Source organism: Galendromus occidentalis, unplaced genomic scaffold, assembly GCF_000255335.2.
Source record: "Galendromus occidentalis unplaced genomic scaffold, Mocc_1.1 scf7180000075388, whole genome shotgun sequence".
In the NCBI taxonomy this organism is placed as follows: domain Eukaryota; kingdom Metazoa; phylum Arthropoda; class Arachnida; order Mesostigmata; family Phytoseiidae; genus Galendromus; species Galendromus occidentalis.
The window spans coordinates 668,923-696,200 of NW_003803378.1; the positions used below are offsets into that span (position 1 = coordinate 668,923).

Genomic DNA, 27,278 nt, shown 5'->3' on the forward strand with positions numbered 1-27,278 from the left:
TTCTCACTAGGGGAGAATCTTCCGGGAACAATCGTTATCGACAACGATTGAATTCGAGTAGGAAATTCTATGAAAGAAACGTGAGTACCCCAAGTATATGATAACTGGGAAATTTCGATGAGTTTGGTTTTCGTGGAAGAGTTGCTAGTTTTAAGGAGAAAAAGCGCATAGGAGAGTATAAGGGACATCAGAACCTTGAGATCTCTTATCGCACCCACCCATCGCGCACCTGATTCGGAATTGGAGCTTCCGATTCAACGATGGAGGAGATCCGCTCACGACGCTTTCTTCCTTCTCGCCTGATCTCGACCATGCTGGGTTCCCTCAAGCTCTCGCTAAGCGTAGTAGTGTCGTCATGAGTGATTTTCGTTTTCCCTCAGATAGTCCCAAACGGGCGCGGGAGCGAAGCGAGAGGTTCTCTCCTCGGTCTGCTCGTAGATGAAATGCGTGGCCTGATGGGTTCCACGGCTTTCTAATGGACGGGTTATCGCCGCCGTATCGGTTCACGTTCCTAGTTTCGGCGAAGAGAGCCTTGTAGATTAATCCCGGATATACGCCTACAGGAGACTTTGACGACGAATTCCAATCGCGACCTGCTGGTTCTTGTGGTGGCTCTATGCCCGAGACGGTCTGACAATGGAAATCTCACCGTGCAAGTTATGTACGTATGTTTGCCGTCTGCGACGGAGACTCTCTGTCCAAGGCGCGACTCAACTGCCTTCAATTTTTCTTGGAATGATCGCAATGAGCGGCCATTTCAGTTGTGGTGGTGCTCTTCAACCTTCTCGGCGTAGGCTTATTGATGGTCAGCCAAAATACGTCCACGATCGTCAGGAGTCTGGCTGCCGGGAAAGTCGTCCTGTCAGAGGGTTCTGAGGCGGCTCGCACTTTCGCAGAGCCTCCCGTTCCAACTCATATCAAGTTCTACTTTTTCGACTTGTCGAATATAGATGATTTCCTCAAGCAGGGTAAGAAGCCCATCCTTCAAGAGAAAGGCCCATACGTGTTCAGGTAGGAGCTTCGAGACTACTCGGAAACTTACACAAAGATCGATATCGAGGCTGGGGGAAATCTCTGGTTCATTTTCTTAATGTTGTCCGGGTCGGAGCCCGGGGAGTGAATTCGAGATCACCACCATGAGGCAAGTATTTTGGATAATCGGGTGAAGTTCCCTTTCAGAATTTCGTCGAGCAAGACGATGACATGGAACGATTCGAAGATAACCTACGAGCCTAAGAAGAGCTACGTTTTCGTCGAGTCGGAGTCTGAAGGCAATCGCTTGAGTGACACCATAACGACCGTCAATCCGGGAGCGATGACGGCTCTGATGTTCGGTGCCGAAGGCATCAAAAACACCTTCAATACCGCAACCGTCGGGGAGTTTCTATTCGAGGGGTGAATTGATGGTCAATGATCCTTCTTCGAGCATGCATTCTAGAGACGGGAGCCAGATCAACCCCAGAAGCGGCGCGCGATTCCGTCCCCAGGTAATAATTCATCGAAATTATCTTACAGCGTCGAAGCGGACGATGGGGAAAAATATGGTTATTACTATAATAAAAATGGATCAATCGAAGGAACATTCGAAGCTTCCACCGGGGGAGGAGGACATATCGAGGATCTCAATCAAATCATCACCGTCGATGGGGAATCGTGAGTATTTCGCAGTCGAACTTGTATTTCGAATCCATTCAAAGCGATTATTCGACTTACGTCCTGGAATGCTCCTGTGGTCCAAATATCTGTCTTGATTGAGTTCAACTGGAATCATTGTTCTCGCAGAGATCTGATGTGCGAAAAAGTGCGCGGAACAAGTGAGTATTCGTGGGTTCATGCTCCCACATCGTATATGATCACCCGCTCGAGATTCGTCAGCAGTTCCGCGGCTCAGTGTTCACCGTCGGAAAAATTTGGATTGAAATATCACAAACATGAGATGTGAAAAATATTCCGCAGATGGCGAAAGATTCGCGCCCTTCTCCGTGCCCCCTCCAACCTTAACTTTCTACAGTCCATCTTTGTGTCGACCCTGGAATCTCCACTACGCCGAAGTCGTTACTGTCAACGATCTGAAATGTGTCCGTTATTCTAGTGGACGCGACTTCTTCTCTCCGACATTCGACGAGAAACTTGACAGGTCTGTAGAAAGGCGGTAATGAGCCATCTCCGGTCCGAGCGAAGATCTGCTCGAAGCTCTTGGTAACAAAGATCCTCTATTATATCAACTCTACCCCTGGAATAAGGTTCAGAGAATCCTCATTTCAGGTGCCTTGCAGAGGATCTGCCTGCAGAAGACGTCAACATCCGGGGAGTTTTCAATGCAGCCAAATATCTCGGGTCGCCCATTCTACTCTCATTGCCTCACTACCTCAACGCGGATCCCAAACTCGGGGCCCCCATAACGGGGCTGTCGCCATCGGATAAGAAGCATAATTTCTACATGGATGTGTACCCGGTAAAGCTCTTGGCTCTCGTTGCGATTCGCGGATCGATTGTGCCCTAGAACTTCAAGACTCATGCCGACTCCTCTTCCAGGAACTCGGTTTTGTTCTCGATATGAGAATCCGAGTCCAGGTGAATTTCCGACTCAAGAAGACCCTTCTCTCGAGCCCCATGGAAATTATCTACCCAATCTTCTGGCAAGAAATGGTGAGTCGCTGTGACCTAGATTGTTTGAAACCAAAGAAGCCATATCATCGCTGATTTGAGAGCAGATTTCTCTGAATATATTCCGAGTTCTTCACGCAAATCATCTTTGACCCATCCGCCTTTGTTTCACATTATTTCCGAATTCCCAGATGCTGCTCGATGAAGACAGCAAGGAAGCTGCGTCGATTGTCTACAAGAAAGTCAAATTTTCGGAGACGGCTATGTATTGGACAACTTTGGTTCTCGGCGCCTTGTTGATCTTGGCGGCAGAGATCTTCCTCCTCAGTGGAATATGTTCGAAAGATTCTTCAGACGATTACGGGGTGAGTGCGTTGAGACTTCCCTTAACGGACACCCATCCGATTGCACGGAACTCAAGAGGATCGGGCATGGGTCGCTCAAATAACGGAAATCTCCTCTCCAGGCGGCAGACGACGCTTACGTGACTTACAGTTCTCGTAACGATAGGAGCCGCGTCAACCTACGATAACCTGCGAAAGGAATCAGGAGCTCGGCCAATCGGAGGGAGTAGAGCGAGCGATAGTCGCAATCGTGGGCTGTAAATCGAAATGTATAGAGACCTCGACCAGAGAGATAATATAATTGAATGATTTTCTAGAAATGGAATTCGAGAAAACTACCGTTTGCGACTGATAGGTTCATAGCTGGGTGCTTCGCTCAACCCCGTGGGGTGATTCTATGCTTCGACTTTGCGGTCTCTGCCCGCCGCGAGATCTCAGCGTCTGATGACAGCGAACGATGAGTGAATCATCAGAATGATGAGTCGAGGGCTATTCAGGTATCTCGCGTTCTGATGCTGCGGGGAGCGCTTTGGACCTCAGGCGGACGGGGCCTCAGGACGATGATGTCCCTGCTCAAGACGAGCGCTTCAGCGTTGGGAGCCACTCTAGATTTCGGATTTTGCCGCCTTACGGCTAATGTGGAGCTGCACTCTACCCTGACCAGGAAGAGGGAGGGGAGTCGATAGGGGCGTGTTTTTGGAAATATTTGCCGCCTGAGGCTATAGCCTTCTCACCTACGTTGGAATCCGGCTTGGACCGGGACCTTTCGGGATCCGGGAACATTCGGGCCGTCAATGATGACTGAGGGCGGATGCATTCGGAAAAAGGTGTCAGATTCCATTCGTAACAGCACCTGTGCTCTTTTCGCAGCAGCCTTGAATTATCTGCTGCCTCCGGACTCGAAGGAGAACAGAAGCCAGTCAATTCTTGCGGCGGTCCCGGGACCTCCCCACCGCGCCCGTGCCCTTCCGGCACTCACAGACCCTATGACTCCTGTTCATTCCATTTTGTTTCTTCGAGTGTCCGAGGCATCGGCCTCCAGACTGCCTATTGGTACTGTTTGCTCACCTAGCTCTCTTCTCAGGTGTAGTCTATCCGAAGGCGATCCTGGAGGCATCGTAGGTAATATTCTCTTCTGACATGCGGCGGACACAGCTGCCTCGGCTCAATTAAGTGCCGGGATCGACCCGGACTTGCCTCCAACAAGGTTGTCGTGGAGCTTCAGTGATCATTCTCCCTGCGCGTCATCGGGAAATCGATTTGAAAAAACAGAAATATTTTCCCCAAGACGGACTAAGATAGAGTTGCCCCCGATGATTTGAGTCTCGACGATTTCTTCAGGGCTGCGGATAAGGCATTCTATCTCGACCTCGATTGGATCAAGCTGTCCCCGAGGGCCTCGGGACGAATTCTGCAGAATTGCTCGAAATGAGAAAAACATTTCAGATGCGCCTCTTCGAGAAGGATGGATTTCGGACGGCCTAGGAATAATTTTCAAGCAACCACTTCTTCGAGAAAGTTAAGAAAGCGCGGAGATTACGCTGTAGAGGCGGCGATATAGAGGAAAAAGCACCTCCTAAAGGTCTTCTTGCACAAGGGCAAGGAAGCTGAGAACCCTCAACGACACCCACCCCCATCCCCATACAAGGTCCCTACGGGCACGTCCACGATAGTGAGCTTCGTTGCGCGAGCTCAAAGTCGAGCAAAGTTGCCGGACGATGGCCTGCGCGGCCGTCGAGGATCGTTCCATTCCCGCAGGCCTGGCCCTCGCACGAAATCACGGTACCGGAAACGTCCGTCTGCCATGACGAGCTGGCCAGTGAATTCTGGACGGACTTTCACCCTATCGAGCGCGCCCGATACGGATCGGTATTCCACGTCACGATGTCCCTGAGAAGTTCCCGACAGAAAGTCAAATTAAACCTTCGAATTCGATCAGAAATGATTGACGTCCATGAAAAGTCAAGGTCTGAGCTCAGAACCGAAGACATAACTTTCCCATGAGGTTGAATTATTAGTCTGGAATAGATACATGGCCGTCTACCTCCACGTTGATATCTTGAACGTAATCCATGACAGAGCGCGGACAAGGAAAATCGAGCTCCTCAGTCAAGACATCTGACTCCACTTTATCTAAACGCTCCCGGAGCCGCGCCGAATGGACAGCAAATAGCCTGACGGGATCATTCAAGGATGAGTCTCAGTTCTTCAAGCTCTTCCGTGCCCATATTCTGCGCTCTGGAACTTGACTCAGATCATGAACAGAAGTGACCGAAGAGATTCTCCAGGCGGTTTTGCCCGAGAATGCGGTCTCTAAAACTTCGAGTCCAGAACTTCCCGTGAGCAGCGCGCACGATTCCTTTCGAAATCACGAGTTCTTGCGCCGAAGGACTGTGGCGAAGCATTCAAACGGCTGCCTGATGATAAGTGACGTTTCGTGTGGTCCTCGGAATCGATTTGCCTCGAAATGAACCTAACTGTGCGTAAAATAGGTATGTCATCCTCCCTGCTGCGTGCCTACCAGATTGCGCTATCCTCACTTTCCTTCTGGAGAGAACTCCTGCGTACGGAAGATCTCATTTCAGCGTTAGTGATTTGCTGCAGTCTGTCGGGTGTTGGATTACTGTTGGTGAGCCAAAACACCCCGGCAATGGTCAGATATATCGCAGCCAGGAAAGTCATTTTATCCGAAGGATCCGAGGCAGCGAAAAGTTTCGGAGCACCTCCCCTTCCCTCTCATCAGCGGATCTACTTCTTCAACTTGAGGAATAAGAAACAAGTTCTAGAAGGAGGCAAACCCATTCTGCAGGAAATGGGTCCATACGTTTTCAGGCAAGTTTGTCTTTACGAGGGCCCCTTTGGCGTTTCTTCGAAGATCTGATGGAACCTGGCGGTGAATGCCTCAGACCTGAAGTCAGATTGGGGCAACCTTGCTCCCTTGAGAATCCCTCGTCCGTAAGATTCCATCCCGTTCCCCGATTCGTGGTCTCCCGGATTCCCGATCTCTGATTTGACGGTAATTCTCGGCCGCCTCCCCTTCGAGGCGATCTGGAAGAATGAAGATTCTAGACGGAGATGCGATGGTCAAACCTCGATCCACCATCGTATCGAAATCGCTCCTCAGACCGAGGAAGATTGAGTTGACAGTCGAATAATTGAGAATCGGCGGACCGAAAATCGGTAAATGGGGACCACCGTTCGAAATTTCCGCGCATGCGAAATCGACAGATCCTTCTCTCTCAGAATCGAGTCCGAGAAGACACTCAGATGGGAGGGAAACAAGATCCTCTACGAGCCGAAGATGACCTATTTTTTCGAGGAGTCGGAATCGGAGGGCAAGCTCAGCGATGTAATCACAACGCTCAATCCCGGCTCAATGACGTTCGCGAGCTTCGACCCATCAATCGTGGCAAATATTTTCGACACTGCGACTGTAGGGGAGTTTTTATTTGACGGGTCAGTATCTCTTCCTGTCTCCGACTCAACGGCAATACCCGACAAATTGATAAAAATAATTCAATACCTGAGGGAGATACCCTCACCACGTATGCATTGAACCACAGCGTGAAATCGAGTGACGGGGGCGCCTACGGGTATTATAAAGGAGGTAATGGAACGAGTGGAAAAACTACCGAAGCCTTCACCGGACAAGGAGGTCACATCGAAGACCTGAATCGCATCGTCTCCTACGATGGCGAAACGTGAGTCCAAGATTGCTGCATGTTCAGCGACGACATCGGTTCCGGATGAGAGTTCTCAACTTATATTGTTATATTTTTCTCTTCTCCTTGCAGGGGTCTGAATTGCGAGAAGTTTCGCGGAACGAGTACGTTTGCGCGCGAATTTGAAATTTTTGACTTGCGCCGAAGTTTACTGATCCTAAATCTCCGGTGTATTCCAGATGGCGAAAGATACCCTCCTTTTTCTATTCCTCCGCCCAAATTGACTTTCTTCAATCCACTCTTATGCCGACCCTGGGATCTTCATTATACCGGACCGGTCAAAGTCGGTGATTTGGATTGTATTCGGTATTCGGCTGGTCCTGATTTCTTTTCGCGCACATTCAACGAGAAATTGGACGAGTTAGTGTGCCCGGGGAATTAAGACCGCAATGATGTGTTCGGAAAAAAACCAACCGCGATTTTCCGCCTCCGAATGGGCCCTTCAAAGTGATCATCGATCCTTTCAGGTGTATCGAGCTGGGTCTTCCAAAGGAAGATGTCGGGATTCGGGGGATTTTCAATGCTGTGAAATGTCTTTATACGCCTGTCATGTATTCTTTGCCTCATTTTCTTAACGGGGACCCCGGACTCCGCCAGAACGTTTCCGGTTTGGAGCCTACGTCGGATAAGCACAGCTTCTACATGGATGTCTACCCGGTAATATCCGAAATCTCGATGCGATTCCGAACCGACTGAGATCCCATTGCGTTTTAATTGCTTTGACCCTGCCTGCTCAATCCCATTCCAGGCATTGGGCGTAGTACTAAACATGAGAGCTCGACTCCAAGTGAATTTCCGCCTCAAGAAGACAGGAGACGATGCGGGGAAATCGAAGCTGGAGGAAGTTATCTATCCGGTCTTTTGGCAGGAAATCGTAAGTGAGCCATAGGATGTAGCTATGACTATCGGACATAAGAAGTAATCACGGGCGGGTCCCAGCAATATCGCGGAAGAATTTCACGATTTGGGAATTCTAGATGTTGCTCAAAGCAAACAGCGAAAAAGCCGCAGCGATGGCCTACAAGAAAGTCGTGCTCTCGGAGAAGGCATTGTTCTGGACGAGCCTGACGTCCGGCTTCTTATTGGTTTTCGCTGCTGAAGTCCTCCTCGTAATTGGAATCTGCTCGAAGACCTCATCAGATGATTACAGGGTAATTACCTACGCATGGTTTCATCTCACTGATTCAAACTCAATAACACCAGAGTCTGATGAGCATCTGAAGCTCCCTCACACTTCTCTCATCAGGTTGGTAATGATGCCTACGTCACGTATTGCGCCGAGAACGAAAGGAGCCAGGTGAACATGCGAAGGCGACGTCCCGAAAACGGTCGGAATGCTTCGACCGACCACCGGAACGGCGTAGAATAAAAGCACTGATATCTCCCATTTCTAATTTCGCTCTCATTGGGACCGTGTCAAGCCGAGGATCATATCTATCAGTTTACTGAATTGCGAGAATTCTCGGGAAATATAAATTCAGTCTCTTATCGAGGAGCTTGATCCTCAAAACACAAGGAAATCGTGTCGGATGCGGCCTTCTCGTGCTTCTCGCAGCTCGGCCGTGTTTCAATTATTACGAAATGATTCCTCAGAGCCTTTTAAATGTGTCGAGCATCGAATTCATCAGCTGGACCTATTCATGGCTGCCTCGCTCGGAACTCTCCGATGAAAACTAGGACGGAGCCCATCAAAGAGCATCGCTGCTGACCCGGGTCGGAAGTCCGATTCGCTGACTAGCTCAATCGAAACCGCGGCTTAGAGCGCAAGGGTCCTTCATTTTATTATATGCTTTCGATGTCCACATCGGAAGATAGCGGGTCGATTCGGTACTCAGTCTCCGAGGTGCCGTTATTCATGAGCGGAGACTCCTGCTAGATTCGATAAAGAAAGCGCTTATCGGCCGAATGTACCGTCGATCATCGGGTAATTTTGTTTCTCAATCATTTGAAGGGAAACGGATAAGATAGCGGATGCCCGGAAGGAGTCAAAGTTCGAATGCTTTTCGTGAATACTCCCCGATATCGGGATATCTGTTCATCTGCGTAAGATGCTGAGCCTGAGCTCTCGGTTCGCTACTCAGTCGCCGATCGCGAATTTCCGAGAGAGCGCGTTCCCGAGCTCTGGATGATTGCGGGAGATTGAATCGACAAAACTCTACGGAGACGGGGACGCATCTCGCGCTGGGAACCCTAGGCTGGCCTCGCATTGCTTGAGACGGGACGCCTTGAGCCCGTCTTTCTTTCCGGGTGGAGGGTTAGTCGAGGATCCCGGAACCAGGAGGAGGCTGCCAATCGGAACTTCTGCGCCGTACCCCTCTCCGCCCCCGCCGATCACTCACTTCTGCGCCAGGGCACCTCGTGAGGGGTGGACTGGGCACCGCTTACTGAGAAAAAGCTCCGGAGTTGCCGCGGATATGATCTGAGTGAGATCCGGACGCGTTTTGGAGGGCGCCGAGCTTCCGCCGACCATTGCTCGTCGGGACCAATCTGATGAATTGGAGGGTTTAATTGAAACGGAAATGACGAGCTTTCCAACGATTGAGCGATGGTGGATCAGATGGATGACTAGCTTCTCGTGTAGGGATGGGACCCACCGTCTACACCGCGGCTGGCGACGGAGGGTCTCTGGCGCGCACGAGGAGTTTGAAAGAGAGAAATGTCGGCGTTCCTCCAGGTAGTAGGAGGAGCAGGAGTAAATTTCGAGGGGTGAACTCCGCGGAGATTTGGCGAGTTCCTCGGATCTCCTCCCGTCCCGAACGCATCCGCGTCGGTCGGCGACATCGACGAGTAGATGTGTCAGACTCGCATCTCTGATGTTTCCGGGAAACCACTTTCTTATTTCCCCCAACGCGTCGTCCGCTGAATCGGACCGGCGTTCCTGCAGACGCCTATGAGGAGCTTTCGAGATCTTTCCACCAACAGCACACCGGCTGCCAAATTCAAAGAGTATAGCGAATGAGAGAGCGGATGTCTATTTGGCTTTCGATTCGGGATTCGCGTCCCATATTGTCGTTAAGGGAAGCTCTGCGATTTCTACCATTGACTTCATCTTATCTTCGCGAGACCGGGTTCTCGGCTATGACGGGTTCGAGAACCAAAACTCGGAACGGATTGGTCCCATCAGACTCTCTGCGTCTTAAGGTTGCTGCACAGAAAATCGATGTCGAAGACGTCATCCGGAAATAAGAGAAACTAGCCCGTACCTTCGATGGGCATTCGATTTTACAATACAATGATTTAAGGAATCGTTATATTCCGCAGAGAGAAGCTTTTCTAGCAGAAAAATTCGCCGACCGTGGGAGGAGACGAGGGGACCAGGCTCGAGGCAGACCCGGGAGAAAAAAGTCTGAGAACCACTGTACCCTATCACTGAGCGTTCCCGACACCTTCGAAGACCGGCCAATGACTGGACTCTTGGAATCGGTGCTAAGATTCCCCGAAGGAAAGCGAATACAGATCCTTCCAGGTTGCGGTGATCTCGAAAGGGTAGAATACTTCTAATATCTACTGGAGACAGATGGGAATCCTTCCCGAAATCAGAGCTGCAGTGAATGAATCACGACTAGAAACTCGATCAGAGGAAAAATCTTTTTTCCGAATGTTTGCGCGATCTTCGGATAGCCCGGGGATCTTTTTGAGTTGGAGGAGAGAGGCGGCCGCATCGAGAGCAGGACTCCTCTGTTGAAGTCCGAGGATCGAGATCGAACCAAGAGCTCGGAGCCTCCCCGACGAGAGGGAGCGCGGTCTGATCCGGACTTCGTCTAACTTCGTGTGATTCCGAGAAAAACTTCGCGAAGCTCTATTTCCGAGCAAAGAAAGCGAGAGCGCGATCTGAATCCTCCTCCCTGTTCTCACTTGCCCCACCCGAGTCCAAAACACTCGCAACGAAGATACAAAAGGATGCATTCAGAAAAGATGTTCACTTCTCGTTCCGCACTTCTATTGAGTACGTGGCGATCGACGAAGTTCTAAGCCTAAGAACTCCGTTTGGCAAAACGAGACCTTACTCAGTGAGTGAATCTCTGCTGCGAGGAAAATCAGCGAACAAGACGAACCTACAAGCAAGGAAATCATCGCAAGTGTCCCGCGTTCGATCCGATCCCAACCGCACAATGGAGCTACTCGCACTTCCGAATGAGATCCTCGACATGATCATGTCTTATTTGGACCTGGATTCGAGGATCTCGCTCGCATTTCGCAACCGCAGACTCTACGAGCTTGTCCTCGCTTCGCTCGATCCTCTGACGGTCAGGGAGCTGACCCCCACCCTCCACAAAGTGATCTTCGACGCCGGCCCTTTCCTGAGAGCCCTCGATTTGTCCAACTGCACGGCTCCGCGAAAAGAGCTGAAGCAGCTCACCTCCAGATGTCTCAATCTCCGCGAGCTCTCTGTGGTGAACACGAAGCTCACCTTCCCAAGTCTACGGCGAATCATCTACAACTTAAAGCACCTCGAAACCCTCAGTTTCTCCCTGATGAAGCGTCCGGAGGGCGGTGTGCTCGCTCTCCGCCAAGACAAACGAGCGTTCCCCTCGCTGAAGAGCATCTACATGGAGATTCGTCCGGTGAACTGGGCAATGGAGATCGTCGTGGATCTAATCAACAAGAGTGAGTCGATCGAACGAGCTCACGTGAGTCTGATCGGGAAACAGATCTCCCGGGCGGAACCCTTGTTCCTCAAGATAACCATGCTGCCGGAGCGGTTGGCCACTCTGCACACGTTCGTGCTGTCCATGAATCGGTCCAACTGCTTGACATTCCATCACTGGTTCCTGAGGAGAATATTCGCCTCAATATTGGACGACGACATGGTGGAGTGGTTTCGCCGCGAAAGAGAATGCTACATTTACGAAAGGGGTTGGCTCAACGGACTACGACCGAGGGAGCCCGTTGTCCACCCGCAATTGCAGCTTCTCAACCGGGTGGATCACGTGAAGCTGCTGGACACGGAGTCACTCAGCGATCCGCAGAAATTTCCGTGGGGAAGGCCGACAGAGATCCGCTTGGATTTCTCAGCCTCGTCACTGTCGCCGCTGAACATCTTCAAGGCGCTCGAGTCGACGTTGACGAATCTGACGGAGCTCGATCTGGTGGATTGCCACGTGCGCTACTCGAACGAGGACCGCCGCAAGTTCTTCACCTCGTTCCCGTCGTTGGAAGCTCTCGCGGCCCCTGTTTGTTTGATTTTGCACTTGAATAACCGGTGCATCGTCCATGCAAACAGGTGCCTAGCCACGGAGTACATCGAGGCTTTCGACAGCGCCTTCGCAAAGCTGAAATTGAAGAAGCTCTTTGTGAAGGGCAACCTCGAGAGAGTGAACTTACGGAGGCCGAGTACTCGTCGCTGGATGCATTGCAGAGCGTGCTGGTCGAAGCTGAGGTCGAGCAATCTCCCGCGGATCGGAGACCTCCAGCATCTAGAGGAGCTGACCTTCAACGGTGTCCACGTCTCGAATTCAGCCTACTTGAACATGGCCAATTCGAGAGCGACGACAGTGCGCCTCATGATGAACAGGGGCAGCCGCCTCGGCAATCTCAGAGAATTTCTGGAAGATTGCCCCAGCGTGCAGAACCTGAAACTGGCGTTCAGCGACGTTCCGTTGCACGATGCAAATATATGGGACGCGCTTAACAATACCGCGAACCTGAAGCAATTGTGCCTCGAAACAGATGAGCGTCAGATCATCATGACAGACAGAATCCGACGAGTTCTTCCCCGACTGCTCCAAGGATTGGCGACGCTCCATTTGCATGGTCCTCCCACCGAGTTCGCCCTCAATGTCGGTAGCTTCTTGGCTAATCCCGTGTTCGAGGGCTACCCTGGAAATGTGATAAACACGCCGGCTCTGTCTATGAGCGAGATTCAGTTCGGCGATGTGGCTCAGCAGACACCAGGTCGCAGTCTCTGTTATGCGGAGAATTTCATCGGACTGGTGAAGCCAGCAGGCTGGGACTGAAACGGATTCGAGCGAGGCATGCTCCGATTTTCATCGGAAGTGGGATGCCATGTCGCATCACATCCATCAACGACATTCGACAAGTCATTGAGATCAGAAATCGAGCGGAACAAATCTCAACCCGGTTCTTCGAACTTGTCGAGTGTAGTCTAGTCAATCATTCAGTCCTAAAGCTTTTCACAGACTCCAGGCGGTCCCCTAGATGCGCGGAGGTTGTTCTAGTCATGTCAATAAATTCAGTACTACCAATAGAGAAAGAAAGCAAGATCATTCCTTCGCCTGACCACGACTCGCCGCCGATCGCTCATTCCATCATGGAATGAGCTCGTTATTGGCGAAGAATGATAAAAGCTTGAAGATGCTCTGTCTTCTTTGATGGAGAGATCACTATTAAGGAAACGATAAGCCCGGATTCTGCTCTCGGGAAGAGCGTTCACGTGAAGCGAACCTGACTTGGTTTTCCAAGAGCTGTGGCGGAATTCATTTCTTCACAAAGAATAGAATCGGTGTCGTCACCTTTTCGTTCAATAACATCAAACGGAGCCCAGTGTGACGAAAGCTCCGAGTTGTTCGAGTCCGGGCTTTACGGAGATATGGAGCCCTTTTACCGTATACCAGGGTTTCCGTGGAATGAACGCGGATTATCAGTTTTAGATTCTCCGTCGAAACTCTCCAATGAGCTCAGTGAGTTACGCAGCCTTTACCCAATCCAGCAGTCGGCGATCGAGATCGCTGGGAGACGCATCTCAGCGACTGACCATGCGAGTAACTGCTTGTAGAGCAGGTGAGTGTTCGGACACACAAATCCATGCGTCCCTTCCGAGCTGGAGCGAGGTGACTTCTCCTCCGGAGCGGGAGACGATATCCGCAGCGGAAGCCAAGTCTACCTGAAGCGGAGTCCTCCCTCGCGGGAATTACCTGGTGTCTCCTCGGAAGCGTTCGATACTTGAAGGGAGACCGCTTCTGACGAGCCAGGATTCCGCGCGGCCTTCGTTGCTCAGTAATACTTCTCTGGTTTCCAATGCTGCGTCGGTCGGTATGATCATGCCAAGGGTATAATTCACAGTTAGCGTGCTCACCCTGCTGCTCTTCGCCGCCGGCTTCATCACGCTCGCCATCCTCACACCGAGAATCATCCACAAAATCGCCCTCACGGAAATTCCCGTGACATATGGCAGCGACTCGGCGAGCATGTACAGACGGTTGCCGGTGAACATCACTCAGAGGATCTTCATGTTCAACCTCACGAATAGAGATGAGTTCCTGAAAGGTGCTACACCAGTTCTCCAAGAGCTCGGACCATATACGTTCATGTGAGTTCATCTTCACGATCAAGAGCCGGTTCCGAGGTTGTTTGATGAAGTCTCTTGAACGATAAATCTCCTAGGAGAGGCTCCAGAAAGCAGCCGATGTCCGCATCTAAGCTGTCCGATATCAAGAATGAGTCAAATCGATTCAGGGTAGAGTTCGAGTCTAGAATCACCAGTCGTCCTCGAGGACAAACGACGTGAATATCACATGCTAACATCGCGCTCTGACGCCTTGGCGGGTGTTCCCTAGGCATCCGCATGGAAGTTTCAAGTCTGATGCCTTGTCCGCTATGCCCCACAGAGCGGATCCTGAGTTCGGGAGAGCTGTCCAGTCAAATTTAACTTTGATCAAGGTTTCATAGAAGCGCATGGACTTCGCGGCATCCTTTGCGGCCTCACTCGTGCCTCCAGCTCAAATGATCGAATGTTTTATGTTTTGATGGTCGAATTTATAAGACTTGCCAGGGTGAATATTTCTCGAGTTCCCCTAATTAATTTATCCTCCTCATTGCGTGGAGAATGGACCCTGCAATCATGTGATAGTATGTGGCATCAGACTTGATCCGGGGCTCAATTCGTTGTGCGATCATTGACATTATAATTCTATCTAATCTACGAGTTTGCCCTCCACAAAAACTTATCTTGTTCCAAATCCCCGCTCAGTTAGACACCCTTGGAATAGGCCCGTGACGAATGGAGGTTATGAAATCAGTACACCCCGCAGATCCGTGTGGCAGAAGGACATGGTCTGGGACGGCAGCCTGATAAGGTTCAATGAGTCGAGAACTTTCTTCTTCGCCCCCGAACTATCGAATGGATCACTTTCTGATGAGATAATTCATGCCGACCTGGTTTACTTGACCGCTGTCCGGCTAGTCGAGTCACTGAAACAGCCGTGGAAATTGATAGCGGAAGGAATCCTCGAGTTCAAGAAAGTCCTGAATCGTCACACTGTTGGAGAGCTTCTCTACGACGGGTGAGCGCTTGGAGTTATGGCAAACGCGAGAATGCTCGAGTTGGTCTGTGACTACTCAAGACCGATTTTGACTCCCCCCCCCCTCTCCAGGTACGTGGATGAGATCGCAAAGTACGCAAAATACTTCATCAAGGGTCTCCCCGTGATCGATGGGAAAGTAGGCTTTCTCCTCGGCCAGAATGGATCTTTCGCCGGCGAGTTCTCTGTCTTCAACGGGATGAATGGCACCCTGGACAAACTGAATGAGATCACTTCCTACGAGAACTCTCCGTGAGTCAGAACTCCGTTGAATCAGCAAGAACCGTTGGGCGTGCGTCCGAGCGGATCGTCCATTCCACGCGACGAGATTTTTAGGAATGCTCCGTACACGGAAGAGGCTAATGCAAACATTTCCGCAGAACTGTCCCTTACTATGGAGACGATTGTAATTCGCTCTACGGAACGAGTAAGTTCCCCTGTGAGCCGGGATCGTTGTTACTGACTCACGTTCTATCGAATGACTCGAACGCCTTCTTCCTCAGACGGAGAGCTGTACGCTCCCTTCATGGACTTACCGGAGAAAACGATCTCCATCTTCGATACGCAGTTGTGCAGGCCATGGAATCTCTACCTGAACTCTACGAGTGAGTACGACGGAATCATGGAGGCCAATTACAATTCTGGCAGCGATCTGTTCACCGCAACTGGCAATGCGACCATCGACGCGTAAGAGTCTCCCGACCCTGGTATCGATGAAGCTTGTATATGTACAAGGATCGGAATCTCGTCTGTCGATCTCCATCGAGGATGTGCGAGCTTCCTGAAATCGTACAAACGTTTTCAGCTGCTACGAGAAGCGTTCCAGTCACATGAGGGGAACATTCGATGCATCGACTTGTCACTTCGATCAGGACATAGTTTTGAGCCTCCCGCACTTCCTGAAAGGGGATGAGCGGCTCTTCGATAATGTCAAGGGTTTAGCGCCCGATCCTGCAAAACACGATTTCGGAATCAGCGTATCGGTGCGTTTGTCGACAACCCTCTTATGGCTATCATAGATCTACTCATTCCTGAGGATACGGAGCTCACTTCCGATTTTTGAGTCCATTCACGAACACCCTTCTTCCCGATCTGACCTTCAAGCGAATTCGCAGGAGCTTGGCGTCGTGACGAACTTAAAAATCCGAGTTCAGATCAACACCTTCCTCTCCTCGGATCCGATGCTGAAAAAGAAATTCGTGTATCCGATGTTCTGGCAAGAATTCGTGAGTTCCATCCATTCTGTATCTTTTCCGCTCGAATCTTCTCGGCTAATGAAGACTCTCGCTAATCCACGTTTTTCGGGATTCCCGGGAACGCTCAGGTTCTGGAAGACGAGGACCGAGCGACGCTAATGGGCAAGCTTTGGGAGAAAGCAGTTCGCCCAAAGCTTTTGCTTCGAGGAGTCGCCCTCGGAGTGGGCGCTGCATTCTTGATCGCTCTCGTCTCTCTCCTCGTCGTTTTCCTCGTCAGAGACTCGAAAGTATGTTGCTCTGCTCAGCCGTCGCGGAAAGTCATGACATCCTCGATTTATGAACATCGCTCAATGATTGAACTGACCCATTAGATCACAAGGATTCAGAGTTCTCGTGGAATTTCAGACAGACGACTCGGCGCCATTGATCCCTAATCAGGAGCAACCTTTAGGCGAAGACGAAGTAGATGTCGAGCCGGAAGACTCGGACACAGGCCCCGACCCCGAAAAGTAGCCGAGGCATCTTTCCTCAAATGGCCCGACCTTTGGTTCGAATGAACATCGGGTTTGCTCCCTGGAACGTTCTTTGTTGGATACCTTCTAGGGTCTTTAGGCCTCAGACTGGCTTCGATATGATCATTGCGAGGAGAAAATTCCGTGGTTCAGGAGGAAATCGGGTCTCTGAACCACGTTGGACGGACTTTTCTCTGTCCCCTCGAGGAGCGCAGTGTGTTTTTTTGTGAAAGAAGACGAGGCGTTCAGCCGTGTGAACGATGATGATAGATTACTTTCTTTATTGTTTCCCGCCGTCATTTATCTACGATGTTGGAGCTTTGCTGACAGAAATGCTCATGCTCTCTGCGAAGCTCTAGTCGACGCTGCCTATCGTGACATAATACACCACAAGGTACAGAGATAGAAACAGCGCAGAGGATACTCGCTGCAGGACCGTCAGCAACCGAGGCCAAGTCCGAGTGGCCTTGAACCTTTCCTCGAACCTTTCCTCGATCACGGGCAGGTCCTCCAGACTCTGCCCAGCCGGAGGATTTTGCATCTCGGCCTCCTCGGTGGCATCGGAAATCAAGGCTTCTTCACTCAGTAAATAGCTCTGGACCGATTCCACCTTTAAGAGGCGATCCAAGAGAGGGTGTGAGGGGAGCTCTATCGTTTCGCTCTCCTCGAGAATCATGATAAGGACCGCGAGGAAAATAATGAAAGCCGTGAAAAACATGAGATCCGATGCAAACTTCAGAATGAGGGGAGTTGTAGAAGAAGAACGCAACATGATTGAGTAATAATTGATCGTGTACGTCAAGAGCAAGAGTCCGATCAGGGGCAGAGCGAACTTTTTCGGGGAAGTCAGCGGCAGCCAACAAGAGAGCGCAGTCAATGCGGTTCCGATACACATCGGGATGACGAAACGATGGAAATGGTGAGAGAATCTCCTCTCGATCACGAGATCTAATTGTAGAGTGTAATCGAAGTAATCGTCAAAACTCCCCGGTCGAAGACGGAAATCGGCAGCGAGAAGACGCCATTCCGCGTATCGACTGGTTATTTTCTCGTAGTCTCGATGGAGGACAGGTTTCAGATTGAGTTTCTTGATGCCGTACGTCGTGGAGCCAAACAGCACCGAGCACTGGTGTCTGTCCACAGGAAAGGCGTACATATCGGTGTCGCAGCTCACACTCATGGTTTTGTATTCACAAAATCCCAAGGTGCCATTAGAGAACAGTCGTATGGGGCTCCGGCGTCTGTTGTAAGGGTTCATGAAATTCACTCGGTTGAAGATTTCTATATCCGGGACCCACATTTCGTAGCTGAGAAGCGTCACGGATTGGAGACCGTTGAAATCGTTCGGATCCCATTTGAGGATGTCAGCGAACCAGGATATGCAGGTCTGGCCCTTGAACGTAGCTTCTCCTAAAGATAAAAAGTTGGGAGATGCGAAACACATTGGGTGGGCGGGGTAGTCCGGACATTCGGAATCATCGATATTCGACCGTTATCAATCCTTTATCAAACTTATACTCACGTCCGTCAAGCTGGATAGAGAAGATGTCCGACACATCGACAGTTACGGTAACATCGATCGTTGTGTTCTCGGAGAGAACTGGTCGCACCAAGCGATTCCTGAGTCGTGACCCAGTCATCCCGAGTGCCTTTCGGAGTCTTTGGATATCCGGGAGGTGCTCGTCTTGGACACTTGGGGACGCGAAACACGAGATCACGATGATAATCCAGAGAACTGAAGTATCGTACAGCGCCATCATGGGAGCACCTGTGAGACCGCCAGACAGCTTCTCTGACCGATTCCCGGGGGGCGGATCCATTCCAGCTTGACCATAGGCGAATCATCCTTTCTCCCGCGAGAAACGAGCCATTCGCTCGTGAGACGAGATTTCTTTTGACAGCGAACACCTAGGTTTTCACCAGGGCTTGGACCTCGGGTGCGTTCGCTCGAGCTTGAGCGTTCGCGAAGATTATCCATTCGTGATGTTGAACCGTGACTTCGCATCCACAGCCCGCCTCGCGATCCGCAAAAGGCGGTGTTCCGCGGGCGCCGGGCTCCTTTGCCAGAGAGATGACTTCGGCATATTTGCATTGCCATGTAATTCCCCTCCCGTCCTATCTCCGAGCATCCTAGGTCAGCGGTCCCTGGACTGTGGCTGATGAAAATCCTGACACTAATCACAGGACCAGGATGCCATGTTGATGACCGGGACATCGGAACGGGTCTCGGGAAATTTTATGCAGTCCGGTAAAGAGGTCGAATTTTCAATCCTTGTTGTACCGGAACCCAGATTGTCTGTTCATAAATATGACAGTCTGTGGAAGATCGAGCCCGCGACTCTTCAGTATCCATCAAGTTCCATACCAATGATATCTATTGTATAGATTTTTCTAATTTTAACAGCAAATTGGAGTGCGCCCCAAGCGAGACTTGAAAAATTGTGGAGCCTGCTTCTCGATCAGAAGAAATACCGCGTTTCAGAGTTTCCGCTCACTGCGGGCCTCGCGAAGAGGTCGCAGTCTGGAGATGTGTGCTCCACCCTTAAGAAGAGGAATGCCCGACGCCAGACTCTGAAAAGCCAGAATCCATGAAGCCTCCGGGGGTCTCATCAGCCGGAGTCCCGGGAGCCATGATGCGATGAGCTGAGATGCTCAAGGGCCAGAGAAGACCTCCCTCGATTCAGACAACGCATCGCAGCAAAACATTGATGCATTGAAGCATTGAAGCAGCGTGATTTGAATGGACTTCAAACTTGACGGAATATCTCGCTTCGGTTCCCGAATACGGTCTACTCGGGGAACGATCTCTCTCCAGAGGAGACGCGGGATCATTGATGAGCAGACGAGGTGTTCGGGATCTTCATCGGAAGGGCTAGAGGACGACGCGATACATCGGAGGTGGGCATAGTCCCGCGCACAAGCACCGTCGGAGATAATGTAGTTTCCGGGAAAGAGGGGGGGGGCAGAGGGAAGCACCTCGGGAAAGCACACCAGGAGAAGAGATTCCTACTTGATTTCTCTCTCACGCGACCTACCCTTGACATCGGCTCCGTCTTGAGCACAGATACACGGGAAAAATATTTGCTATCAAGAGCCCCTAATGTACCGCTTTGTCCATCTGCATTGGGAAAACCATGGATTCGGTGATGCTCGGGATGATATTCATTCCGAACCAACATTCAAATCTCTCGACCAGAATCCGCGACGGAATTGGAATCTGACATGTAGACTTCCAGCTGGCAGGTCCATTGATTGTTGGTCAAATCACTCGGGACCCCGAATGTTCCAATAACCAGATTATACGCATGTGATCCCACAATAAGGGAGACGCTTTCAAAATCAATCGTTCTCCATCATTGGATGCGCAAATGGCGCGGCTTCCTCGGAGTTCAGCGTAGAACTCGATTGACGCTCGTAGGTGGAAGAATCTTGATCATGACATGAGCAGCGGTCCGATTGCATTACAATCATCATTCAAGTCTCATGACGATCATTGTTCGAGCGCAATCGTGAGACTGCTCAATGTTGCGTCACTTGAGTATGTTCCGCGACCTCCGTCCACTACCACCGAAAAGTAGCGTGATAGAAGGAGGATTCCATGCGACCATTTCTCCAGATAGAGTCCTCTTCTTTGGATGATCATAACTCCAAAATTATAAGACTGATCATAATTAATGTCATCTCCTGTTCGGTTGCATTTCGGGATGCTACGGGGACAGAATCAGACCGCAATCGGTAGTGGATCCAGCGCCGCCGATTGCGTGTGTTGCGGGAGCGTGAATTCGACTCTTCGACATTCGCATCATGCCATCTTAGTTTTTCGCTGAACCTCCGCCGGCCCGTAGGAGAATCCCGTCGGCGCAGTTGTCGCCAAAGACCTTCGGATTGTGATCGATCAATCGTTCAGCTCGCTCCGCCGGTTGCTAACGGTGTGCTTTCGATCGTCTCGGTGGTGCTTCCTCCTCTTCTTCACGAACCGCGGCGGCGAACACTCTCTCACCGACCGATCTTCCCGGCCAGTCCCAGCTGTTAGTGTTTGTTGTGGTCGTCTCCGTCGACCGCGGACCAGCGTGCGTCGTTCTATTCATCGGTCTTAGGAGTTCATGTGAGGCAGTTATGCGACTACGGTTCCTGTCGTCACCGAGCCGTCGACTGCCTGCGTCATAGTGCAGTGTTCTAGGCCGTGGCGCAAATTTCTGTGTTTGGCGTCGGCTTTGGATCGAATCGCGATCATCCCTGACGGATGCCGTTTCCCGCAATCACCAATCGACGACGAAGATCCCCGCGAGATCGCATGTGTTTGATGTGGCATCTGTGCGTCCTGAGATTGTTTCGGTGTCGAGAGGAAAGTTGAACATCCGCTTTGTGTCGACGACGTGAGCATGAGAGAAGGACCGTAGTTGGCGCCCAACGATGACGCTCCCGCCGTGTCTGGTCACAACGTGATCCGACCACAGGATTTAATTGTGCCATTGAAGAAGGAAGGAAGAAATAGAGACCAGCGCGCTCTGTGGTCGGTTATATCAGTCTTTGCGAACGCATACCTGCGGAACCGAAGCATCCGCGATGGCTCGATCGTGCGTTTTCCGAATCGGTGAGTTCGTATAACAGACTTCAGATGGGACTTCGAGCGGATAAAGCTCGTCTAGTTGTAGCAGTGATGGTTGTGGTCACCACTGGCGTGAGCGAATCCCACGTTGAGCGGCTGAGCGGACACCATGGGGATCCTCTCCTGAGCCATTCTCTTTGCTAAGAACGATATGAGCTGAAGAAGTTCAAGGTGTACTGAAACTGTACGGTGATTCTTATCACAGGGCTTCGACGACTTTAGCCATTCTGGTGCTTTCCCACCAATTGCAAGGGACAGCCTTCAGGAGAAATTGTGAACGACGCGACAGCGCAGCAGAAGCTTAGCTTCCGAACTCCGGGGTCTTTCTCCACGACTCGACGCAGATCGCGCGCCGCTCCGCGTGAAAAGCGTGCGTCGATCGTTCAACTCCTATCTGGGACGCTCCCTGTCCTGTTCCGGAGCCGGATCTCTTTCGACTGAATCTTGGGAGGATCTGCTTGGTTTTCTAGATTATTAGCCTGCTCGAGGAAAGACGTCAAGATGTTTCCTGCGTTTCCACGCGTGTGAATAATCCGCATGCGATCGGCCTGGGGAATGTCGGAATTTCATGGAACAATGTCGAGTTGTCATGGAGATTAACAATAATTCAGGAATCGATCCGTAACGAGATGCGGTCGGATTGATTGTTTATGTTTCGGCGGTTCTGACAACGCAGGCGGACGGTTAGATTTTTCTCTGCGCATCATCTGGTCGACTTGCCTCTACGGGAAGAGGAGAACCCCAATATTATGATTTGCTTCTCGTGTCTCTTTCGTTTGGCATCGTATCGCGTTTTTCCCCCGGCAGCGTTTCGTTCCGTCTGAAATATCTCGAGCGGATCTTCACGCGATCCCAATATGAGTGGAGCCCTTCGGCGGGAAGTAAAACTCTCGCCTCGAACGAGATCGAGGCTGAAGATTCAGGCACTCAGCCCGCGTCAACTATTCGTCGTGGAAAATTAGGGAAATCATCCTAATCTCATCTCTCTTCCAGGCTTGAGAGTCTGTGTCTTCACAATTTTCTCGATCTCTCTCTCTGTATTCTTGCTGTGGAGCTCGCTGCTGAAGTATGAACTTCTCAGAACTGGAGCTCTGACCGAGGGGAGTTTAGCAGCGCGATTGTACGAGACGATACCGTTCGACGTGCGACAGAATGTTTACGTATTCAATATCACGAATCGAAAGGAATTCCTTTCCGGCGCAAAGCCCCGTTTCGAGCAGCTTGGTCCGTATACGTTCAAGTGAGTCCAACCTCCGATATTGTCATTCTTCTAACACGATAGCTAGAATGGTTTTTCAATATGAGTCACACTTCGCCTAAGACGTGTTCCATTCCCGTGTTCATGTCCGTGTTCCATACATGAAGAATTTCTTTCAGTCTGACCTTGCGGAAAGAAATGTCGTGGGCAGCCGACGGCTCACTGAGCTACAAGGAGAGGCGCATCTTCATGTTCAAGCCGGAGCTGTCCACTGGGCAACTCTCTGATCGGGTGTACACAGTTGACCCGGTCTATACCGTCGCCTTGTCGGTGATCGACACATTGCCAGCGTACTTGCAGGCGTTCCTGAGACTGTTCATAAAGTCGCGGAGTATCCTATTCGAGCGCACCGTCGACGAGATACTATATTCGGGGTGAGCGAACAGGGGAAAAAAGATTCGTCGCCGATTCCGTGATTCCATCAAGGGGACAATTGAGTCTCACCGAAGTGTCTACCCTCCTCAGGTACTCCGACCCGCTCGCAAATATCGCGCATCTTTTCAAAAAAGATCTTCCCGTTATCGATGGGAAAATAGGATACCTGAGAGCCTTGAATAACAGTGATGATGGGAGCATGACAGTGTACTCCGGCGACGCAAACACGCTCAGACAGCGGAACGAGGTTTTTCGGTGGATGGGCCAAGAGTGAGTAACACTCGAGACACTTGCCTCATTCTTTCTTGAGCATTGTGACAGCGAAAGTGGATTCTGAATATCTAATGAGTCCTCCTCTTCCTCAGCTACATTCCTCACTACGCTGAACCGTGCAATAAGCTCTACGGCGAGAGTGAGAATCGTCTTGTGGCTTTTTTCGAAAGAGCGGGCAAATTTGCCTCGTATGACCGCTCCATAGAATCTCATCGGGCGATTTTCCTTCTTAGACGGTGAACTTTTCCCGGCTTTCGATCTGTCCGCTCCGCCCGCAGAAATTCATGTTTTCCAACCGATGTTCTGCCGGCCATGGACGCTGCACTTCAACGGATCGAGTCGACCGTATGGAGTAGTGTTGGCGAAGTTCAACACCCGAGACGACATATTCTCACCGACGGGCGACGCTGAGTTCGATCGGTGAGAATGACGGATCACGGCTCTCCGCGGAAATTTTGAGAATCGCTGATACTCATTGATTTTCAGGAGTGTGCGCCAGAACTTCAATATTTTCCCTCCCCAGTCCGGCAAGAGCGCTTACAGCTTCGTTCTCATGTATTCTAGATGTCTACAGCCACGTGGTTGGCCGAGAGGAGTTTTCGATATCAGTGACTGCCAGCATGGTTTCCCTGCGCTGATAAGTTTACCGCATTTCCTCCGGGCGGAGGAGTGCCTTGAGGACGTCGAGGGACTTGAACCCGACCCCAGTCTACATGATTTCGAGATGGAAATTTACGCAGTACGTATCCAGCGGGATCAGGATTTCCTCTCGGACGGGAAGGGGGGCAGTCCGTGATGACTCCAGAATCAGAATGAATACGCGTCTACCTGAGGCCCATGTCCTTTCCTATCAAAATATATGACGCCCTTAGCTCTCTGAATCCATTATCTGAGACCTGGTGGAATCACTCGATGATGGAATTCAGTCTCCGGAATCCTATTTCAGCTTCTCGGTATCCCGGTCCGACCCGCGATCCGAGCACAAATTAACGTCCGGATTCAACGAAAGTTCTCTCCTGAGAGCCCCGCTCTTGTCTATCCGATTCTTTGGCAAGAAATCGTAAGTTTCCTAAGGAGTGTCTAGAGATTCTCGCGGAGCAGAGCTCCCTGGATCGAGCTGGGCAGTAAGAGGTCTGCGGATTAGAGTCTCATTTTCGGGGGGGGGTGACTCAATATGATGCACGCTTTTCGAATTCCAGGTTCTGGCAGAGCAGGACAGCGAATATCTGAGCTCGATAATCTACTACGCCTTATCTGTACCGAGCGTATTACTATGCGTGATCCTCTTCATTATATCGAGCGCCTCGTTGCTGTTCTTAATTATTGACATTCGATCCTCGATGAGGAAGCGCCACGTACGTTGCTTAGACCTTATGTAGAATATGAAATGGAATCGACGCATTGTCTTTTCCAAGAAAGAGACCATCCGGCCGTCGACCTCAGAGTAATATTTTTCATGCTTTGATTCAGGGAGCCGAAGATGACGAGCGGCCGATTTGGAGTTCCGCCGATATTCTGGAAAATGACACGACAGAGCCTGCGCCACAACAGAATCCAGATGATCTCCGCGACACAAGCTAGATTTAAGAATTGAACTAGTCTGGAATCCTCGGATTCCGAATCGGGTGTGTTCCCGTTTGTTTTTGTCCGGGAATTCGATGGGAATCCCGCCTCCTCATCCGAACTGATCCTTTGTACTGACATCTATGAACGAGGTGTAGCCATCGTACGAGCACGCTTCTGGATTCCTGCGAATGTGAGACACTCGATCTCCGGGGGCGGGAGAGAAGCGGGCCTTTCAGTGTGGCTCCACCTCCCGCTCATTTTTCTCGTTCTTGACGTGAACCATTTCACGGTCTAGGTACTCTACTCGGTATGAGACTTTTATTTGTATATGTTGTCTCTGGTCGAATTCATGCAACAACTGTTCCGTCAGAATAAATATCATGAGCGCGATGCAACTCGAGGGTCTGGGTTTTCTTTCTCCTGACTTGAGCCGCTCATATACCGACGGGTGGTCGAGTGGTCAGCGCGTTTGTCACTTCTCGTGCAAACGTGCTCTTCACTTCGTGAAATGCCGCAACGACGCCGCTCGCGCGGGAGGCGGTATGGGTTCGATCCCTGCTCCCGGAAAAATATGCAGGTACTCGGCCTTGATCCTCCTGGGTACATTTGCTCTATGGATCCGATTCTAGAAGTCAGGTGACCCGATTATCTCGAGTCGATCCATCCCGAAGGCATCCGGAGCTGGTGAAGGAGCTTCGGGCGCCCCTACAGTCATGAGAAAGTATAAAGAAACGCGGACGACCAGTAATTATCGACACCTTGATCATCCTCGGCATCGATCTCGGGTGAAGAAATGGAAGCATGGAGCTCATGGTGCCCAGGGACCGGCACCTCCACCCCCCCTCACCGCAAGGAACGCTTCTGCTTGCAGAGCATGGAACTTTTGATTCGGAAGCGGCATAGACTTTATTTATTTACATCGTACATTAGTATATTACAAATAGGCTCATTGTTCGGTGGTCACCTTGTCCTCCGTGAAGCCGAAATCCTCAGACGGCGACCTCGCGCGATGTCTTCGCTGGCTTTTGAAAACACAGGACTCCGGAGCGATGGATCGCGGCATAGATTTAGAACCGTGCCGGTGTTTAGAGCTCGTCTTTCAGGAATGGGAAGGTCTTTTCTAGGGGCGAGTGTTCGCAATTCGTGAAAAGCAGCGAGCAGTTGGTCCCACGAATGCCCCCGAGCATGCCGGAGATATAATTGCTGCCCAATCCGTCGACGTCGTAGGCTGGTAAAAGCCTTCTGAACGACGTTACTGCCTCACTCTTCGAGGCGGTGATCTTCGTGAGCTCGCAGATGAATTTCACGCGACACTCGTCTCCGTGGATACGCAAGCTTCTGAAGATGTCATCATCTAGGTTCGAATAGGAAATGCTGCGTAGAGCATCGAGCATGTCGTAGGTCAGAACTTCCACGTACCAAGAACCCACGTACCAAAGCGCATACATTAACACCGCGACGACACCCGCTGCGATGGACAAGATGGACCACTTGTCATCTCGTTTCCGGAGGAACATAAACGAGACCGAAACACTGAGAATCACCATCGTAAAGCCGAGGAGTCCCAATATTCCCACAACTATCTCGAGAGACATGGTGGCCGGTCCTTATTCCGCGCGAGGGGGATCTTACTTAGTCGTACACGGAAGTACACTAAACAGTTCCTTCATGAGGGCAGGCCCGCTTTGTTGCCGAGACCACATGTACACTGGCTGATAATATTGTCGCACATCGTCATGATCTTCTCTTAGTCGACGTGCTTGACGAAAGGAAAGAATCGGGCAGTCGATTGGCTGGGGCTCGGTCTCTCTCGACGCGGAGAGGATTTGGGATCTTGATTTTTTATCGGCGATGAAGCATCTTGGAGGCGACTCCAATCGATGCGTCGAGGACCCAGTGAACGAGATCGAGAGGGAAGTGAACGAGAATATTGGACGTCGCTCCGAAACTCGGCGGGAGACTTCGCAGAATTCTGTCTACGACTCGCCACGACATCGCTCCGGCGTTTTGAAGCGCCGAAAGTGTCGGCCTGGCTTTCGAGACGCCTCATAAGTCACTGCTCATCAGTATTATTCGAGAATCTTCTGCACAGGCCGGATCGATGCTTCCCGCGACCTACCACTACACAATTGTAAACATTACGAGAAGCTCTGCTAGTGAAGCATCGGATTTATGATTCATTACATTATTCCTCGGCTCTCGGGGCTGATATCTGAACCAGACGCCCATCCTGAGCGCTCTGAACCCGGTCACACAGCTCCTGACCTCGAAAGCGTCCGGCGTCGTATTGATCGAGTCGCTTACAAAATTGCAAAAGCGCATCAAAGCGGAGTACAACTCGCGTGACTGACTGCAAGGAATCGCAAAATTTCGTTCGGAACGGCTCCGTGCCCCCAAAGTCCATACAGTACAGAATTCTGGTCCCAGCGAATCATCTGCACGTAAACTCGAGCTCCCATGGAGGGATGTCTGCGATTTCTCAACATTAGTATGGGAGATGAACGTTCGCTAGGTCCAATCAAGTCAAATGTCTCCGACGGACTTTCCTTCTCTCG

The 27,278-nt window shown here is 50.9% G+C and overlaps 5 protein-coding genes across 5 annotated transcripts; 3 read left to right on the top strand and 2 right to left on the bottom strand.

Annotated features, from left to right (window-relative positions):
• Positions 1–390: 390 nt before the first annotated feature.
• Positions 391–8,060, top strand: LOC100904683 (uncharacterized). Its single transcript, XM_003736966.2, has 19 exons — positions 391–661; positions 762–1,011; positions 1,180–1,395; positions 1,516–1,653; positions 1,783–1,814; positions 1,957–2,137; positions 2,266–2,455; positions 2,536–2,649; positions 2,799–2,972; positions 3,074–3,137; positions 5,537–5,783; positions 6,195–6,407; positions 6,515–6,652; positions 6,746–6,777; positions 6,853–7,033; positions 7,141–7,330; positions 7,422–7,547; positions 7,651–7,824; positions 7,920–8,060. Exons 1-19 carry the CDS (start codon positions 637–639, stop codon positions 8,040–8,042), a joined length of 2,808 nt encoding a protein of 935 aa, XP_003737014.2. The 5' UTR covers positions 391–636; the 3' UTR covers positions 8,043–8,060.
• A 5,270-nt stretch (positions 8,061–13,330) lies between these two features.
• On the top strand, positions 13,331–16,909 carry LOC100904830 (scavenger receptor class B member 1). The gene is made up of 10 exons (XM_003736967.2): positions 13,331–13,414; positions 13,697–13,943; positions 14,665–14,916; positions 15,007–15,186; positions 15,315–15,361; positions 15,438–15,621; positions 15,740–15,917; positions 16,050–16,160; positions 16,259–16,417; positions 16,536–16,909. The coding sequence occupies exons 1-10, from the start codon at positions 13,390–13,392 to the stop codon at positions 16,641–16,643; spliced, it is 1,491 nt and encodes a 496-aa protein (XP_003737015.1). The 5' UTR covers positions 13,331–13,389; the 3' UTR covers positions 16,644–16,909.
• A 74-nt stretch (positions 16,910–16,983) lies between these two features.
• LOC100899014 (neuronal acetylcholine receptor subunit alpha-10-like) lies at positions 16,984–18,402 on the bottom strand. Its single transcript, XM_003737012.2, has 2 exons — positions 18,165–18,402; positions 16,984–18,052 (listed from the first exon to the last, which is right to left on the bottom strand). Exons 1-2 carry the CDS (start codon positions 18,400–18,402, stop codon positions 16,998–17,000), a joined length of 1,293 nt encoding a protein of 430 aa, XP_003737060.2. The 3' UTR covers positions 16,984–16,997.
• A 2,740-nt stretch (positions 18,403–21,142) lies between these two features.
• LOC100899158 (scavenger receptor class B member 1) lies at positions 21,143–25,118 on the top strand. The gene is made up of 10 exons (XM_003737013.1): positions 21,143–21,236; positions 22,245–22,491; positions 22,629–22,883; positions 22,975–23,154; positions 23,250–23,296; positions 23,391–23,577; positions 23,722–23,896; positions 24,104–24,217; positions 24,357–24,512; positions 24,628–25,118. Exons 1-10 carry the CDS (start codon positions 21,209–21,211, stop codon positions 24,736–24,738), a joined length of 1,500 nt encoding a protein of 499 aa, XP_003737061.1. The 5' UTR covers positions 21,143–21,208; the 3' UTR covers positions 24,739–25,118.
• A 690-nt stretch (positions 25,119–25,808) lies between these two features.
• Positions 25,809–26,318, bottom strand: LOC100905115 (uncharacterized). Its single transcript, XM_003736969.2, has one exon. The coding sequence runs from the start codon at positions 26,316–26,318 to the stop codon at positions 25,809–25,811; it is 510 nt and encodes a 169-aa protein (XP_003737017.2).
• Between the last annotated feature and the right edge of the window lie 960 nt (positions 26,319–27,278).